At 40.2% G+C, this 19,361-nt stretch overlaps 1 protein-coding gene across 1 annotated transcript in view; it reads right to left on the reverse strand.

Moving 5' to 3' along the window:
• Acbd6 (acyl-CoA binding domain containing 6) overlaps positions 1 to 19,361 on the reverse strand; it is a 144,631-nt gene that overhangs the window by 91,930 nt on the left and 33,340 nt on the right. The window contains exon 4 of the mRNA XM_059280606.1: positions 9,251 to 9,333. Coding sequence (XP_059136589.1) covers positions 9,251 to 9,333 — 83 coding nt within the window. The remainder of the gene's footprint in view (positions 1 to 9,250; positions 9,334 to 19,361) is intronic.

Raw genomic sequence — 19,361 nt, forward strand, 5'->3', positions numbered from 1 at the left:
ATAACTGTTTCATCTAATTACAAGAGAAGAGAGCCATGCTCATTCCTAAAACTGCTATCTATACCATCTCTTGCAAAGATTTTTCCTACCAAAAGGCTTCTTTCAAGTATGCTTCACTATTGTTGGAGGGTTTTGCTTTTTTGGGGGGGGGCCCACCACCCAGCTCCCAAATAAATCACGCACAGAGGCTTACAATTAATTATTAATGTTCGGCCTTAGCTTGGCTTAGTTTCTAGCCAGCTTTCCTTAACTTCAATTACCCCGACTACCTTTTTCCTCTGGGATTTTCCCATTTTCTTACTTCTGTAAGTCTTACTCTTACTCCGTGGCTTGCTGTGAAGCTGGGTGGCTGGCCCCTGGAGTCCTCCTCCTCCTCTTCCTCCTCTGGCTGCTAGATCTTACATCTCTCCTTCCAGTTTTCTCCTTCTATATATCTTCTCTGCCTGCCAGCCCCTCCTCTCCTTTCTCCTGCCTTGCTATTGGCCAGTTCTTTATTAAGTCATCAGGTGTTTTACACAGGCACAATAACACAGTTTCACAGAGTTAAACAAATGAAATATAAACAAAAGTAACACACCTTAAAATATTCTACTACGCTTCACAGTGAGACACATGAAGATCACGTAACTCCTATTTCATCTATCTCATAAAATTACAAATATAGTTACAGTGCTAGCTTAGAAATCTAGTCTTCAGCAAATCCTTCAATTTAATTCACAATGTGTATTAAGCAACTGGAGACTGATATACAACACAGTATTCCAGTAAATAGATAATGGGAAGATATTTGGGGAATTAAAACTCAAAGAAAGTAAGACTATATCCAAAAAGACACAAACAAACACCATTAATTGCTCAGATCAGGGGCCCAGGAGTATACGAAGGGGATGTTCAGGTACAGGTCACTCACGGGAGTCCATCCACAGCTCCTCCTGAGCAAACACCTCCCTCCTGTGCTCAGCTGCCCAAGGGGCTTCCTATGCTAAGGATTTCACCACTTTTCACCTTTTCCATTTTCTTCACTCAAACACTCTCCTCTTGGTTTATAAAAGCATTTGCCTCTGGCATTATGTTACATTTCTAAGAAATAAAACCAAAAGATTTGACTGAGATGTAGCAAATGACTATTAATTCAACTAACAATTTACTCCTTTGCTTAAAAAAACAATTTCTTTGATATTCTAAGAAAGTTTTGAATGAAACACTTCATTAGGTTGCTGTGCCCCAAGAAACAAAAGTCCTTGCTATTAAGAACACAGACAGTTTTGGTGAAACCTGGTATTAGGACACTACTACAACTACGACTCCAGAGCCATGCTTGCCTATCTATTGCCATGCTCCCCACCATGATGGTCATGGACCCACCCTCTGAAACTGTAAGCCCCAATTAAATGTGTTCTTTTACAAGTTGCCTTGGTCATGATGTCTTTTCACAGCAACAGAGAAGTAACTAAGACACTATGCTTAGGGAAAGAAGTCAAGCACAGAAGGATCCTGTGTGACCTCACTTTTTGGTGGCATCTTAAAAGGTAAATTTCCCATAAATACAGTATGAAGAGTGGTTACCGCAGACTGGCAGGGGGAGGGGGATCAGAAAGGAAGATGTTGGTCAAAGCACTCAAGTTTCAGTGACTGGAGGAACATGTTTCAGGGGCCTACTGCACTGCAGGGTGACCACAGTTACAAAAGCTCTTATGTATCAGGAAATCACTAGAATGTTAAGTTTACACCACAAAAGGTGATGAATCTGTCAGGTGACAGGGGCATGAACTTGCTTGACTCTTTCTATAATGTATATACAAATCAAGATAACACAACGTACCCATAAACATACATACACAGTTATTTGTGAAAGAACAACAAAGGTGGTCGAAGAAAGCACTAGAAGGTGAGCTTGCAAATGTCATCCCACTACACAAAGGACTCAGTAAAATAAAAAGACTGGACGAACAAAGGAAGTTCCTCAGGCAAACTACAAGCAACTGTCCATGGCAGGGTGTTAGGAGGTAACAGGAGAGGAGCGTCACTAAGAGCCTAACACATGCTGGCAATACAGCAAGTTAGTTAGGGAAGAACAAAGATGACCTACCCTCTGGATCGGGGTAAAGAGAAATAACACTGTCCTTCTATACAAGTGGGGTAAGTACTAATGGAAGGGAAGAATGGCTCATAGATGCCTCAGGAGACCCTTGCTTTAGATACTTTTTCTTACTGTGTTAAACAAACAAACAAACAAAAACACCCAAAATCAAAATCAAAAGACAATAACAGGAAATATTTATAAACAAAACATTCAGGCATATTTTAATTTTACTTAGAGCTGTTCCTCTGAAAGGAGAATGTCGTTAAAGGTTTTTAGTAAAGCTGGTCAGGTAAAATCAACTCCTAACTCAAGGGTTAATTTAGCATATTAAGAGTTCTAGCTTCAGCAAGGTGGTGGCGGCACACACCTTTAATCCCAGCACTCGGGAGGCAGAGGCAGGCAGATGTCTGTGAGTTTGAGGCTAGCCTGGTCTACAGAGTGAGTTCCGGGACAGCAAGGAAGGAAAAAAAGAAAAGAAAAGTAAAGAAAAGAAAAGAAAAGAAAGGAAGGAAGGAAGGAAGGAAGGAAGGAAGGAAGGAAGGAAGGAAGGAAGAAAGAAAGGAAGAAAGAAAGAATTCTATTTAATATGTGATTAAAAAAAATCTTAGGTATTAATTTTACCTAACAGATCACTAGCTGTGAGTCTTAATTTTACCAAAGACCATACCTGAGATTTATACTGAGTCTCAGGAAAATCCTGCAAGTCATATATCCTTTCTGAAATACTTTAGTTATAAGACCAACGAGGCAAAGATTCAGTGGAGGCAAACGCTGTTTGAACAGTAATCATGTTTAAGGAATACCGCCCTAAGATTAAAGCACTAACAAAATATCTGGGTTTTTGTAGTTTCTTTTTTAAATAATTCTTGAAACCTTACCTGTCAAATAGACATCTAGAAATTATCTACTGATTGAAGATAATTAATTATATTGGAAAAGTTATTTAACTATGATTTTATAAAGACACCAACTACTGAAAATCCATTCCACTTTTTAAAATCTGCCTAACTCTTAACAAATTTGAAGGAAAATTGCTGATACTTTAAATGTCTCCAAGAAAAAAAAAATGTCTAATTCTGATCGATCCCTGGAAAATCAGTGCCCACACCAGAAGAATTCACACACCTGCTTTGCTAAAAGACTTCTCTACAAGGCCAGTTAACATTCCCAACCATTAAATTGAGTCTAAAATCAATAAAGCAATCCAAAGGAAGCATCATCAGTACAGTGATAAACGACAGACTAGCATCAAAGTTGATCAGGGAAGTACATTGTTAGGAATGCTGAAAGGAAAAGATATTCAATTTTTAAACTGAAGATGGTATACTAATACAACACCAAGTATCAAATTCCCCTTTAATAATTAGAAATTACACTATCTCCTCAAACATTTCAGGATCCAGTGCGGCACAGTAACTGGAGGAGAGCTACTAACCACATTGACCTTGGACAAGAAACCTAACCTGGAATCTGTGTCCTCATTTGAAATACAGGGATACAACTAACATCTACATTTAATAAGGCCACTATGAAGATTAAGTGAAATAGCTCATATAACATGATTATGAGTATCAAGTAAACAGTCAATAGATGATAGTCATCATTATATTAACTTCAGAATATGGAATAACGAGACATGCTAATACACCTCTACTTAGGAGGCAGAGGCAGGAGGATCAAGAGTTCAAGGCCATATGTCAGACTCTGTCTAAAAAAACCAATAATTTAGCATATATTTTAAGATAGGATAATTTATCATACTTGGGCATCATCATTGTTAATCAATCCATCTAACAAATCATAATTAGACCTTTAAAAAACTTCAAAACAAAGCACCATGAGTTGAGCAGAGTGACCACAAAGGGTGAGAGGAAGACTATTCTTAGATTGAGATGGTGAAGGGCCTTGTTCCTATTACTTACAATGCATATACTGCTGCTCTTGTTTTTAATTTCTAAAATTTATTTTGTGTGTACGGGTGTTAGCCTACATGTATGTTTATGTACCGTATGTGCAAGGTGCTCAGAGGTCAGGAGGGGGAGCCAGATCCCCTGGGACTGGGGTTGTAAGCCATCATGTGGGTGCTAGGAATCAAACCTGGGACCTCTAAAAGATCATCAGTGCTCTTGGCTGCTAAGCCATCTCTCCAGCCCTGACATATTCTCTCTTAATATTGTAATGGACAGACTATCTTCAAAACTACTCGCTACATGGAAAAAGGACAAAGTAGGGGGAAGGAAGGGAGCAAAGATAAGGGAACAAGAAACGGAGATAAAAGAGTGGATGGTGGCTTCCGTTGGCGAATAACGCCTTTCTGGAAAGGGCTGTTGATCTGCAAACAGGTGGATTTGTCTGTATGCTTGGTTGGCATCATGGCACTGGGCACACAGGAGCTCAATGAATCACATTAGAAAGGGTGGCTACGAGAGCCAGGAGACTGTTACAACACTCACTGTTTATGTCAAGACCTGCTGGTCCCCAGGGACCCATTTTCACATCATCTATAATTATCTCTTTGCTTTAATCGCCTTGTCATTCCTGAGGCTCTCATGGGCACTGGAAGAGGAAAAGCTCATTAACTAAACCTTTTCTCCTCTCTCCAGCCACCCATGGCTTTTAATTGCTTGGTGTGTTATTATCTGGGAGTGCAACTGGGATCATTTTCATAAGAAAGGGAGGTAGAGAGCAGGAAGGGAGCCATGAGTCCCTGAGGTATGCACCACAGACAAACCTTTGCTTTCTCAATTATTTATGCCAGCTGAGGTTTTACAGGCTGAATAAATCCATAGCTCAAGTTCATTCTGAGCAGTCAGATCCTCACGAGAGAACTGCCCATTTGCCTGTACACACTTGTGTATCCTCAAGAACAACCAGACTGTAACAAGACATATGTCATCTAATTTATCACCGATCACCAAAGTGTTAACACCGTGTTGATCACAGGCAACAGTAAAATAGGAAAGGGTTATACCGACCAGCCAGACAGGCTCTTAGTGCTAAGAGCAGTGGTGTCTCATTATGACTTAGCCTGATGAAAGCAAAAGAATCCAAATACTCCATTCTTAAAACATAAAATATGTTTAATACAGGTTCTTTCAACAGATGTGCTAAAACCAGGTTACTATACATAAGGCTTTGAATGAAATCCTAAGTAGAATTTTATACCATCAGATGTTACAAATAGCAATAAAACTACGTCATATATTGCTTTAAAAAAAATCACAGTAGTTTCTTTATTGGTATCAAGCTTTCTATGCTTTCACTCTACTTTCTATTTTGACCAAGAAAACAAAGCATAAAGCATAAAGCTTTGTTTTTCATCCTAGTTTTTACCTACATTCTTCCTCTTTCTAATCGATACTGAAGAGCAACTAGCAACCAATGAAAAGTTATTTTTCAAAATGTTATTACTGCTTAAAAACTGAAACTTTGTAAGTCAACAATGAAAACATCTCTTTAAAATTCTACAAGCTTTTTTGTCTGACCACAGCAGTGACCTCTGGTATTTTCTGCCAAAACACTTCATTTGTCTCACAGAACAACTAATCAATTCCAGAGCCCATCAATCATTTCAGCTGTATACTAGACTGGTTTTGCTTAGAGAAGGTCCAGATGGCTGCCTGAGTAAGTGGAATTAAAATTCTAGCAGATTATAAGGTATCAAACTACAAAATATAACAGAGAAGATCAAACATTATTGCAGGATGGAGTGGACATTACACCCTTCATTTATTCTACTTTCAATTCTTGTCCTAATTTCTCAATGTACATGTTGATGTCTAGAGCATACCTAAGCAGAAACTTGACAAAGCTTATGTATCAAAATATTCAAAAATAATCTACAAAGGCTGAGTGTGGTGGTTCATGCCTTTAATCCCAGCACTTGGGAGGCAGAGGCACGCAATTTCTGTGAGTTCAAGACCAACTTCGTCTACAGACTGAGCTCCAGGACAGCTATGGAGATGCAGAGAAACCTTGTCTTGAAATAAACAAAACAAAAAATTCTGCAAAATACATTGTTTTCTGTCCTTTTTAAAAACCAATGATTACGCAAAAGACTTTTTCCTTTCTCCCAAGTCCCTTATTTGACATCTCTAATTTAATTTCTGCTTTCATATCATAATTCTGCCAGGAATTTGTAATTAATGTAAGTTAAAGCACAAATTGGCTTAGAAAAGTAATAGTACCATTATGTTACCCTAATACCCATGACATAAACTTCAGAAAATAGCCTTTTTTCATTGTCGAACCACATTTTGATACATTCTGAAGAAATTCTAAGTGTGCACCTGGCACTTCACTGCAATAATCCAACATTTCAGTACAGGAAAAAAGGATGATGATTAAATTTATTATAAAGGAATTGTAACACTAGTAATTGAATTTTCCAAATGTAAGCATGACTAATTACTGGTTCCCACATCCACTGTAGTAGGAAGAGAATTACTACACTGGTAATAGCATAAGGGCTTTCAATACTCCTAGCATTCATGTTCTCTCTGTACGTATGCTGTGGCACACACATGCCACACCTCCCACACATACAATAAACAAACATCTGACAGAATTAGAAATAGCATAAAAAGACTAACATTTAGATGACTCGGTGAACTAAGGCCAATTCTAACCAGGTTTACCTCTAGCAAAAGCTCACATTTTGCTCAATAATATTTATCATATATAGATGAAAATGCCAAAAAAAAAAAAGTACTAAGAAAAAGCAAGTGTGGCACACACCTGTAATCCTAGCACTCAGGAGATGGAGGCAAGAAAGTCAGGAGTTCAAGGTCATCCTCAGCTACATAATGAGTTCAAGGCTGACCTGGACCAAATGAGACCCTGTCTTAAAGAAAAAAACAAACAAACAAACAAAAACCTAACAAAACAACAACAAAGAAACAAAAGCACTCAGAGTGGTCAGGCATGGAGCCACACACCTTTAATCCCAGCACTTTGGAGACAGAGGTGGGTGATCCATTTTAGGACAGCAGGTGCTTCATAATAATAGAGAAACTCTGTCTCAAAAAACAATAACAAAAGTACTAAGGACACACTATTCAAAAGTGAAGAAGCTGAAAGACAAATATCCACGTTTGTCTCACAGTAGTTGTATAAAAATGTGTTGAACTGAATAAAATCTCTACTTTGTACCTGGGCATGGTGGTGCACACCTTTGACCCCAGCACTCGGGAGGCAGAGGCAGGCAGATCACTGAGCTCTAGCCCAGCCTGGTCTACAAGCCAGCCTGATGTTACTCAACTGACACACTTCAGGTGATTCTAGGGGGTGTCAAGTTGACAGCTAATGCTATCCAGGCCTCCCACTAAGTTCTGGAACTCTCTTCAGATAATAAGTAAACAAATAAAATGTGATCTTGTCTTCAAAAACTAAAAACTAAGTTTTTAAAAAGTTATAATTCAGTGTGTGTATATAATGTGAAAAATGCTATAATAAAAGTATAAACACTGAACAAAGAAGAAATTAGTTACCTACTCTATTATCCAGAAAAATGCTCTAAGATGTCAAGGCTTGATGAGAACATTTATAACCTCTCTTGAAAAACAAAACAAAACAAAAAGTTCTAAGACATTGGAAATTAAAAAACTCCCAAACACTTCCTAAATTAGGGGAAGAGCTAAACTCTGAATGTACTTTCAAAACTATGAAGAGATCCTAGGAGCACTCCGGGCCTGTCACAGGAATTAGGGTAGCAAATGTATCCAGGCCAGTGACAGCTCCATAGGGCATCACCGATCTCCATGAGCCTCCCCTGCCTCAGCTCAGATAAAAATTGAATGTAAGTGTGGTGGTTTGAATAGGAATGGCCCCCAAAGACTCATGTGTTTGAATGCTTGGCCCATAGGGAGTGGCACTATTAGGAGGTGTGGTCTTGTTGGAGCATGTGTGGACTTCTTAGAGGAAGTGTGTCACTGTGGAGGTGGGCTTCGAAGTCTCATATCTGTTCAAGTCATACCCAGTCTGACAGTTCACTTCCTTTTGCCTGCGGATCAAGATGTGGAACTCTCAGATCCTTCTCCAGCACCATGTCTGCCTGTCACCATGTTTCTCACCATGATAATAATGGACTAAATCTCTGACCTGTAAGCTAGCCCCAATTAAATGCTTTCCTTTAGAAGAGTTGCGTGGTTATGGTGTCTCTTCACAGCAGTAGAAACCTTAACTAAGATATTAAGTAAAATGGTATGCTTGACATGCAAATGGATTCAGGATAGATCCCTAATGTTCACTGATAGCCTGGTCAACAGCTGCAAACTGTGAGCATTTCAAGTTGTGACTCTGTGAGCATTTCAAGTTGTGACTCATAGAAGTATCAGTAACTTCCATCTTATAATGCTACCTGGTCGCACTGCTGGTTCTTTATGGGGGACAATATCAGCAAACTTTTTCTGGGAAATATAAAGCACACATCTTTGGTACAATCTCCTCTTCATTTTAGGACGACAGATGACTCACTTCAGCACATTTTGGGGAAGCCAAGTTTCCATTTGAAATATTTGATGTTAAAGAGGAAGTAAGGCAATGTATGGGTAGCTAAAAAGGATCAAAAGCATTAAACATCCCCCCTTTATATTTGTAAATTAATAATCTTAGAATTGTCCATGACTCCTTACAATAGCACAGGATTCTTTTCCTGATTTATATACAGTGATAAACAATAAGGACTAAAACATTTTTACACAGCACAAAATCTAGTAACTCTGTCAAGTAATATATTAATTAAACTTTTTAATTGTGTTTAAAAATAGTAAAAGTACTTGCTTTGTAGGCATGCCAACCTCAGTGTGGATCCCCAGAATCCAAGTAAAAGAATGACTGAGCTAGGTGTGGTGGCGTACGCCTTTAATCCAAGCTCTTGGGAGGCAGAGGCAGGTAGATCTCTGTGACTCTGAGACCAGCCTAGTCTACAGAGTGAGTTCCAGGACAGTAAGGGCTACACAGAGAGAACCTGTTTAAAAAAAAGAAAGAAAGAAAGAAAAAAGAAAAAAGAACGAATGAAACAAAGGGAAGAAGAGGAGAGGAAGAAAGAATGTTTCACAAATTATTTATTTCCAAGTTAAAATACATATATACTTATGTGCACACATAACACATATGTACACATATATGTATGTATATTTCTATTGTCAAAGACAGAAGAGAAATTACCTGATTGTTTCTTCATGATATAGAGAACTAACAACTGGCCCACCAAAACCACTGTTGGCTTCTTTTCCTTTCTTTTCTGATACCTGTGGAACAAAAGAAGAAGATGGAAAAAGACATATGGACTAAAGCAATATGTATTTAAAAATTATAAAATATTACTTTGTTAAGAAACACTAAAATTTTACTCTCAACCAATTCTTCAATGCTAGTAATAACTGTAAGGTGATTAATAAAATCAAACTCATGGCAATCCTTCTGCCTCAGCTTCTTGAGTACTGGGATCACAGCTGCTGTATCAGTCTGAGAATGCTTTCCTTCATAAAGTACAAAGTAAGAACTTACTTTAGTTAATCCTCTTATAGTTTAAATTTGGCCCACTGGAAGGATGGATTTGGAACCTACATGTGCTCAAGAAACGCAAACTCGGAGTTGGAGAGTTGTGTCAGGAGTGAAGAGCGTCTGGTACTCTTCCAGAGGCCACGGTTTAGCTCCCAGCACCCACTGGTGCCTCACATCGGACACAACTCTTGTTCTAGGGCATCCAACATCTTCTTCTGGCCCCTGCAGGCACCGGGCACACACGTGGTGCCAGACATGCCAGCAACACACCTATATTGTAAACTTAATGAAAGAAATGCCAGCTTATTGAAGCTGAAAACAGACAACTGAAGAGAGGAAGAGGAGGGAGGGAGGGAGGGAGGGTGACAGAACCAACCCAATACTGAGTCTCTTAGAAAGAAACCGTTCCTAGAGGTAATACAATTGTAATCCCAGATAACCTTTGGGTTGACAGTGATTTTTTTTTTAAGATATAAAACCAAAAGTATGATTCATAAAGAAAAAAGTTAGTGGTCTTTATTAAGGTTTAAAAACTTGTACTTTGTGAAACACACTGGTCAGACAACGAAGCTTCAAACAAGAAAATCTTGTAAAACATCTATCAATAAAGCCCATTATCTAAATATTCAAATAACTATTAAAAGCTAATAATAATAAAGCAAATGATGATAAAGATTTAAACAGACAGCGTTACTATAATGTCCCATGCCAGTGGTGCTGTTTTGGGAGGCTGGGCAACCTTAGGAGGCAGCCCTAGCTGGTGGGGTGGGCCATGGGACAGGCCTTTGGGGATGGCTTCTGTCCTGCATGGTCTGTCTGCAGTGTGTGCGTGGAGCTCCTTCACCCCCCTCCCCCACACACCTGGCTGTTCCTGTGCCTGCCTCACCGGCTGAACCCACGGCCCATAAACCTCTGCTCTCGGGTGGCGTCTGCAGGGCACTTTGTCTTCACAGGACGAGAAGGGTAACTAATGCACTGTGCCAGAGAAAACACACAAGTGGCAACTCAAGAAACGAAAAGATGCCTAGAGTCAAGGAAACTGGAGGCCCACGCCTGTTAGAATGGCCGGAGTTCAGCAAGTTCTCCAGTGGAGGAAGGATTAAAGCGGTTCACCTTCTGATAGTTTCATACATAAGATCAGATCACCTCTGAATACAGACAGTTTTACTTCTGCTGTTCCAATTTGTAGATGGAATTGAAAACCTCAATAACCCAACTAGAAAACTCAGGAAAAAGCCTTACAAGGAGAACAGGTTAAAAGAAGATAGAATATCCGGTCTCAAAGACAAAGGAGAGGAATTAGACCACACAAACAATGAATGTGACCATTTCCAGAACATTCACTTTTACTTTTGACGGTTATGCCAGCTGTCCCAGCCATGCTGCCTCCTTCCCTTCTGGAAGAAGCTGGAGGTCTCCTCTCCACCTTCGTTTCTCTGTACCATGTTTTCAGTCTGGCTGCTTACAAGATTTTTCTCTGGTTTTCAAATTTTTGATGATGATATCTGTTGGTACAATTCTGTTAATCTTCTTCTGCATGGTGCTCACTGAGCTTCTAGACTGGCAGCCTTGTGGAGGTGATTTTTCATCAAGAGGTGATTGTTTTCTCCCTACACAGCAATGCCAATGACACCTAACAGAGACCAGAGCTGCTACTATGTGACCTATGATGAACAGGACAGCACTCACAACAATGTTTTCTGGCCCCAAATACCAATGGTTAAAGGTTGAAAGTCTGATTTGCAGTTTTCAGCAAATGTTGAGAATTTCAGCTATTTATGTACATTTTTTCCTGTCTTCTCTCTCTCTTTCTTATGCTTCCTGCTTCATTCTGATTGGCTTCATGTGCCACATCTTCCAGTCCACTTGTCTTTCCTTACGCCACATCTAATATGCTGTTGATCCTATAGAGTGTATCTTTCACTGTAGATCTATACTTTACCATCCTTTATGTGGTCTTTATGTCACTCTATATGATACTCATAAATGTTTTCCTCCACTCTAAAAGTTTATTTATATATAACATTTAACAACATGTAATAACATAATTTAATAATATATTTACAAGCTGGGCGGTGGTGGCACATGCCTTTAATCCCAGCACTTGGGAGGCAGAGCCAGGTGGATCTCTGTGAGTTCGAGGCCAGCCTGCTCTATCTACTGAGCGAGATCCAGGACAGGCATCAAAACTACACGGAGAAACCCTGTCTTGAAAAAAAAAAAAAAAATAGGAGTTGCTGTGGTCATGGTGTCTCTTCACAGCAATAAAACCATAACTAAGACACTATCATTTCTGCATCCACTTTTATTATTCTGGCTATTTTCTCTATTTTTTTTCTTGCTTGCTTAAAAGTCTTCTACTGTAAGCTGCACAATGTAAACTTTACATTTCTGTTTGCTGGATCTTGCTACACTATTTCCTTAGGTTGGGCTCGGTTTTGGCACAAGTTAATAAAGCTACTCGAAATCATCCTGACCCTTTTGAGACTCACTTGTAAGCACACTAGTGAGCAACAAAATATTCTCAGGACTATGTCAGCTCCAGGAAAATGGCTACTTTTCTAGTGTACCTTTTCCTGGACTGTCACACATGCACAGGTTAGTGTTCAGCCAGAGGGTTCCATCTGCAGATCTTTGGAACTCTAGGCGGGAATGTCCTCTCAAAACAGGAACGCCCTTTCAAACTCTAGCTCAAATCCCGAGTCTGCTCAGACAATTTTGGCTTTGTCCTCCCCTTATAACAGCTCAGACTCTGCTTCCAGGAAAGAAAGCCAAGCATGTGCATGGCTTACCTTGCTTCTTCTTCTCATATGGAGGAGCAAAGGTCTCACAAACAATCCTAAACCCATTGTAAAAGTCTATGCAGTAATGAAACATACTTAACCAACATCCAACAGTTATATACTTAGGCTGTTTATAGTTTTTTACTCACAATGATATAATGAAAATCTGTGTGCACAATTAATATAGTTTAATTAAAATCTTTAGGAAAAGAAATAACACCATAATTAGATGTGGTTTATTCCAAATATATTCCTTATCCCTAGCACTGTTCTTTCTAAAGCAAATGGACAAATACATATTATGACTCTGCAACAACTTCAGGAGAACAAAAAAATTGTATCTTAGACACATAATAATGAAAATAATTTGCCACTGTCAGACTGAATCACAACGAAGCTGCCCAAAATGCATTAGTTATCTGTTCCGTTCATTTCATCTACCCAAGGGGTAACATTTTGGCCTCTTGATTTCTACTTTGGTGAAACGCTTAGAGGTTGGAGTTGGTAAGACAGCGGGTAAAGGTGTTTGCCGCCAAGACTGACAACAGAGTCTCACCCCAGAACCTACACGGTGGGAGAGGAGAACAGGCTCCTGCCAGCTGTTCCCACTTCCAGAGGAGCACTGTAGCATGAGTGCCCCCCCCAAATAAATAAATGTAATTAATCTGTAAAAGCTCAGAGGTGTATTCCATTTTCCTCTACTCAAAATCCATGAAGTTGCCAGGCGGTGGTGGCGCACGCCTTTAATCCCAGCACTCAGGAGGCAGAGCCAGGAGGATCTCTGTGAGTTCGAGGCCAGCCTGGGCTACCAAGTGAGTTCCAGGAGAGGCACAAAGCTACACAGAGAAACCCTGTCTCGAAAAACCAAAAAACAAAAAAAAAATCCATGAAGTTATTTTTGTTGCAACAGCAGTTAAGGGGAAGAGTCTTCAACTTGGCAGTGACTATGACAAAAATCTGCCAGTCCTTGTAGCATAGCACCTCAGGTATACTATGTAAGACATCAAAATGTCAAGCAGCTAGCTGAACCTTATCACTTGATCTGTGCTCTAGCACAGTTTCAGGGTGAAGTGAGAAACACTCTTTTCTATTTGAAAAATACTTATTCCAAAAAACGAGCACACTAATACGCATGAGGTGGCTTCTTATTTCCATGTGGTACCTTTTTCGGACTCTTTCCTATTGGTGTTTAACTTGTTTACAGCTTGAACTATAGGATTTTGTGCAATGAACTAACTACTCTGTCTTACTTTCCTCGTCTGTAAAGCTGGGACTATTTACCTACCTCATGTGATCATTTTCAGGATTTAAGATAGGTCTATTTCGATAGAACAGCTCCCAGCATGAAAAAGGGCAGCATCAGTCAGCTGATGTAGTTAAACTATAGTCAAGATACAGCCACTGCTGCAAAGCAGGTGCCTCAGAAACACAGGTGCAGATGTTTGGATGTGGAGGAAAAGGATCCAATCAGGATCTAAACTCCCGGGTCTTCTAACATATTATCAGCAAGCCTCTCAAAACCACACAATCAGCACATTCTCCCAGTAGATAGAGGAGGAATAATGCCAACTTTATGCAAACTCTTCTGCAAGATGGAGAGCAAGAAAAAGAAGACAAGTATCTGTTAAGCATCATCCGTAAATTCACATTACCCCAGTTCAACTTCAAGACTACAGAGCTGGCGCTGGCTCTGTCTCACATTTAACACAGGCAGCAATTACGAGAAGTACCACTATTTTCTACAATGCTAAGAAAGAAAACCCAGTCAATAACTATGATCTACCACCAATTTAAGACACAGTCGGATTTCAGAAACGTTAGAAAGTTGAATCAATGTCTATCTTAGATTTGATGAAATCCATCAGGTTCGACAGACTGGAAACCTGAAGAGAGGTAAAGTAGGCAACGTGGCATAGTAAGTGGAATAGTGGCTTTCAACCCAAGAACTCTGACAGCCAAGGCTTGTGCCATTTCTATGAAAGACTATGTTCTTCTGCAAACCATTATTATACAGTGACAATAATACCAGGAAAAATGTGCACTGTCTTGGGCTGAAGGTATAATTTAGTTAGTAGAGTGCTTGCCTGGTGTGCATAAAGTCCTGGGTTCTGTCCCCAGCACCACATGAACACACTGTGGTGGTATTAGCACTGGGAAGGTCAAGGCAAGGATATTATGAGTTTGAGGTCAGCATGGCCTATAACTCGTAACAAAACAAAGCGGAGCAGGAAATGCTCCTATCCTCCAGAGGGGCGAGACTGGCATTATTTCTTCCTTTAACAATGTGAACAATATACACAAGACATCTGCACTGGCTGGTTGTGTGTCAACTTGACACATGTTAGTCATCAGAGAGGAAGGAGTCTCAGTTGAGGAAATACCTCCATGAGATCCAGCTGTAAGGCATTTTCTCAATTAGTGATCAATGGGGGAGATTCTAGCCCATTGTGGGTGATGCCATCTCTGGGATGGTAGCCCTGGGTTCTATAAGAAAGCAGGCTGAGCAAGCTATGATGAGCAAACCAGTAAGCAGCACCCCTCCACGGCCTTTGCATCAGCTCCCGCCTCCAGGTTCTTGCCCTGTTTGAGACCCTGTTCTGACTTCCTCTAATGAACAATGATGTGGAAGTGTAAGCCAAATAAACCCTTTCTTCCCCAACTTGCTTTTGGTCATGGTGTTTTGTTGCAGCGATAGAGACCCTAACTAAGACATCTTAACCTCAGGGTATTTTTGTGTAAGGTTTTGTGGTTTGGGGGTTCTTGTGAGGAGAGGGTATCGGTGGGTGGTGCTGGGATCCATCCCTGGGCTTTGGCCAAAACACTGGGGTCTCCTGCTTTGGCCAGCCTGCACTTTCGCAAATAGCCTCTCCTGGGCTCTAGTCAGGGACCCAAACCCTGCCACATGGTGCCAAGCTTCAACTTCTCTCATGACCCCTTCAATCTGGGGCTTCAACTGAAACTGAGGTTACACCTTCCCCAATGGCCTTTCTGTCTTCAGGGACTCCAGGCCATGGTACACAGTGTCAAGCCTTAGCTGCATGCCATGACCTCTTCATGACTTCAAAAGCTTTTTTCCCTTCTTTTTACAATTTTACTAATCTTTTCAAAGAACTTTTTCTTTTTCCTTTGTGACTGGTAACCATGTGCACTCAGCTTTACAAATGCTGTCATCTAAACTACCCTTACAGGAGCAATGTGGGGAGGGGAAGCAGCTGAGGAGATGGCTTAGTGGCTAAGAACAGGTACTGCTCTTGTACTTCTAGAGAACTAGAGTTTGCTTCCCAGCACCCACAAAGGGCAGCACACAACTGCCAAGAAATCCAACTTCAGAGGATCTGAAATCCTCCTCTGGGCTCCCTCCACACACACACACACACACACACACACACACACACACACACACACCCCACAATTAAATAAAATTAAGTCCCTTAATGGAAACCTAAGTGTTTTGATGAGACAAACCAAAATTTGCAAGGAGTTACCACTGCAAATAAATCACCCAAAGGGCCAATATAGTAAGAAATTTTATGTTGCACAAATGCAGATGTACAAAAAGAACATCTCTCCTGAGAAAGTTTTGAATTTTTATACACACACACACACACAATTCTCAAGTAGGAGTTCAGCATGGTAATAACACTCTTGTTGAATCCATTTTGCAACAAAAAGGCATAAAATGAACCAGAACTCTCTAAATCTTCATATAATTTATACTTCTAGTACTGGAAATGATGTAAAGATGAAATATATAACATAGCAAATTGTAAAAAAAAAAAAAAAAAAAAAAAAAGCCAACCACTTACAAGGGGTGAAGGACTAAAATCAAGCAAAAAACTAAAAGGAAAAACATTAAAAAGGTGTACTGTAGCCACTGATTAGGGGCAACTGAATGGAGGTAATCCATAGAGCTGGCCAACTTCCATAATTATTAATTATATGGTCAAGCCTTATACTACATGAGTTCTCTCTCCTCAGAAAATATTTTCACATTTACCTTCTACATGCTGCTCTTCTTTTTCCAATTCTTCTAGGATAGGGAACATCGTCATTTTCTGTTAGATTTTCCTATCTTCTCATCTGGAACACACCTGTGTTATATTGGCTATGCAGAAATCCAGTCTATAGGTACTCCTAAGCACTCCTCAAGGTTGATGGGAACAGTGTCATTGATCAAGTAGTGACATGATGGGGTCTTCTTATCCTGCTATGCATGTAATTATTTTCAAAGCAATCAACAACTGAATGGGTTCTTCAGATAAATGTGACTTTAATTTATTAAGTACTTCTGGAATTTCATGAGCTAGATGGCATTCCAATGCAGACAAATGGTGAGTTTTTAAATCATCATTGCCATATTATTTGGCCAATCCATCAAAAATTTCCATCAAATGTACTGGGTCAAATGGAATTTTATTGGTAGCAACCTTAAAATGAACCTTCAGAAGGCTCAGTCACACCCTACTTCAAATCTATCTTTACGGTTTGGGGATTCAATTGAAACCTTCACTTTCCCCAGTCACTACTATATAAATGAGAGGATGAGTTTTAAATTTTCAGTTCCCACAGAGGTATGAGTTGTATCCACTTGAATTAAATAACCAAACAAACACTGGGACAGTTTTGAAAATACTATCAACTAGCCAAAGCAAAGTAAGTATGCACAGGTCTCTGTAGGTTAGACCAGGCGGTTAAATGTACACAGCATATCCTCCTTGACAATCACGCACAAGCAGTGTCTGGTTTAGAGGGTATGGTGTGTGCACTTCTTGTCGCTCAAAGGCAAGCACAGCACCATGTAAAGGGACAGAGAGCACTCCACTTACTCAACACCAGTCCTACCCACACTGTCCCTTACCCAGAAACTCTGCTGCTACCCTTTTGTTTGAGAAACGGCCTCACTCTGTAGCACAGGGCTAGCCTGGAAGTCACTTTGTGGAGGTCCAGGATGATCTTGAACTCAGTGATTCTCCTACTTCAGTTTCCCAAGCATTGAGATTATGTACCCATGAACTACTGTTCCTGACTAGCTTCTATCTTCTTGGTGGCATTTTCTTTTGAAAGGGAACTCCAATTTTTATAATCTTGGTTGTCTGGGTTTCAACATTCAGGATTTTAATCTTTTGGGACTATGAGCTTTAGGATTTTTCTTGTCTTTCAAATTTTAATATTTAAGATTTATTGTGTTTATGATTATACTCAGATTCTGATCAAGCAACTCCACTCCTATGTTTATACCCTATATGAAGATATATGTCCAATAGGAAATTGCACACAAATGCTCGAAGCAATATTATTCAAAAGAACTGTGAGGGGGCTGGAGAGATGGCACAGCATTAGGAGTGTTTCCTAATGTTGCAGTGGACCAGGGTTTGGTTCCTAGCACCTGCATGGTTGTTCACAACTACCTGTAACTCTAGATCCAATGCCCTCTTCTATCCTCCATGGGCTCCTGCATGCACATGGTGCATAAAAACTTCTGCAAGCTCACATACAAACAAATAAATACATTTTCATTTAAAAAAGTAGAAATAGCCCAATAGTCCAACAACAGATGAACAAAATGTGTTATGTCCATACAGGAGAATACCATTCAGCTATAAAGGGAATAAGGTAACGGGGGCTGGAGAGAGCTCAGTCAGTAAGGTATTTGTCAAGCAAACTTAAGCACTTGAGTTTAATCCTCAGAACTCACACAAAAAGCCAAGTATGGAGGCATACACTTCTTACCCCAGTGTTGGGGAGGTGAAGACTGGAAGATCCCTGGGCCTTACTGGCCTCACTTACTTACTGAGCTCCAAGCCAGTAAGAGACCCTGTCTCAAAGAAGGTGGGAGGCCCCTGAGGAACAACACTGGAGGCTGTCATCTGGCCTCCATGTGCAAACTCGAGAGCGCACACAGATACACACAGATACACACACACACACACACACACACACACACACGTATAAAGTACTGCCACAATATGGAAGAATCTAAAAAATATATTAATGAAAGAATTGGCCATATATTCTTATGTCATTTGAAGTGTCTGGAACAGGCTAATCTACGAAACAGATTGTACACTACTGCTAGCACTAGGGAATGACAGCTAAAGGCCATAGCATTTCTTTTCAAAAATGCTTGAAAACAGATTGCGATGATGGTCATATAACTTCGTCAGCATCTTCAATAAAGTGCATTTTAGTGTTTAAGTGGGTGAACCGTATGGTTGAGTGAGTCCCACATGTCTTAAACTGCAAAGTACAGGGATTGGCTGCTCTGAAATACCTGACAGAAACAACTGAAGGAAGAAGTCGCTGTGCTCCTACCCCAGGGAAGGCAGGGCAGAGTTCACGGCAGTGGGAGTGGGCAGTGCAGAGTCCTCTGTGGCAGAGAATCAGAAAGCAGCGTGTACAGGCTGGAACCAGGAGGAGTGGCACCTTCAAGGCCCACCCCTAGTGCTGTACTTACACCAGCTTGGCCTCATCTCCTAAAGGCTCCACTCTCTGCAAAATAGTATCTGAAGTTGAGGACTCTGTATTCAAACTATAGCCCTTGGCCTGGTGGTGTACACCTTTAAATCCAGCACTCAGGAGGCAAAGGCAGGTGGATCACTATGAGTTCCAGACCAGCCTGTCTACATAATGAGTTCAGGCCAGCCAGGATTGCATAGTGAGAGCCTGTCTTAAACAAGAACAAAACAAACAAAAACTCCCCACAAGGCTATGGGACGTTTCTGATTCAAACTATAACAGCACCCCAAGTGAGTGCAAACTTTAGATTTCAAGATAGAGACAACCTATATCTTAACTGTCCTGTAAGCTTGTATTTATTTTGATAACCCAGGGAAGTAAGATAAATGAAAACATGCATCTAGCAAATTATGTTTAAAGATGCTAAGAAATTTATTATCCCAAAAGAATTTCCATTGAAATTTTTTAAGTAGCTAGATACTTAAAAGAGTATGTCTGCTTAGCTTAAAAATCCACTTGCATAGAAGACAGTC

Source organism: Peromyscus eremicus, chromosome 15, assembly GCF_949786415.1.
Source record: "Peromyscus eremicus chromosome 15, PerEre_H2_v1, whole genome shotgun sequence".
Lineage (NCBI taxonomy): Eukaryota > Metazoa > Chordata > Mammalia > Rodentia > Cricetidae > Peromyscus > Peromyscus eremicus.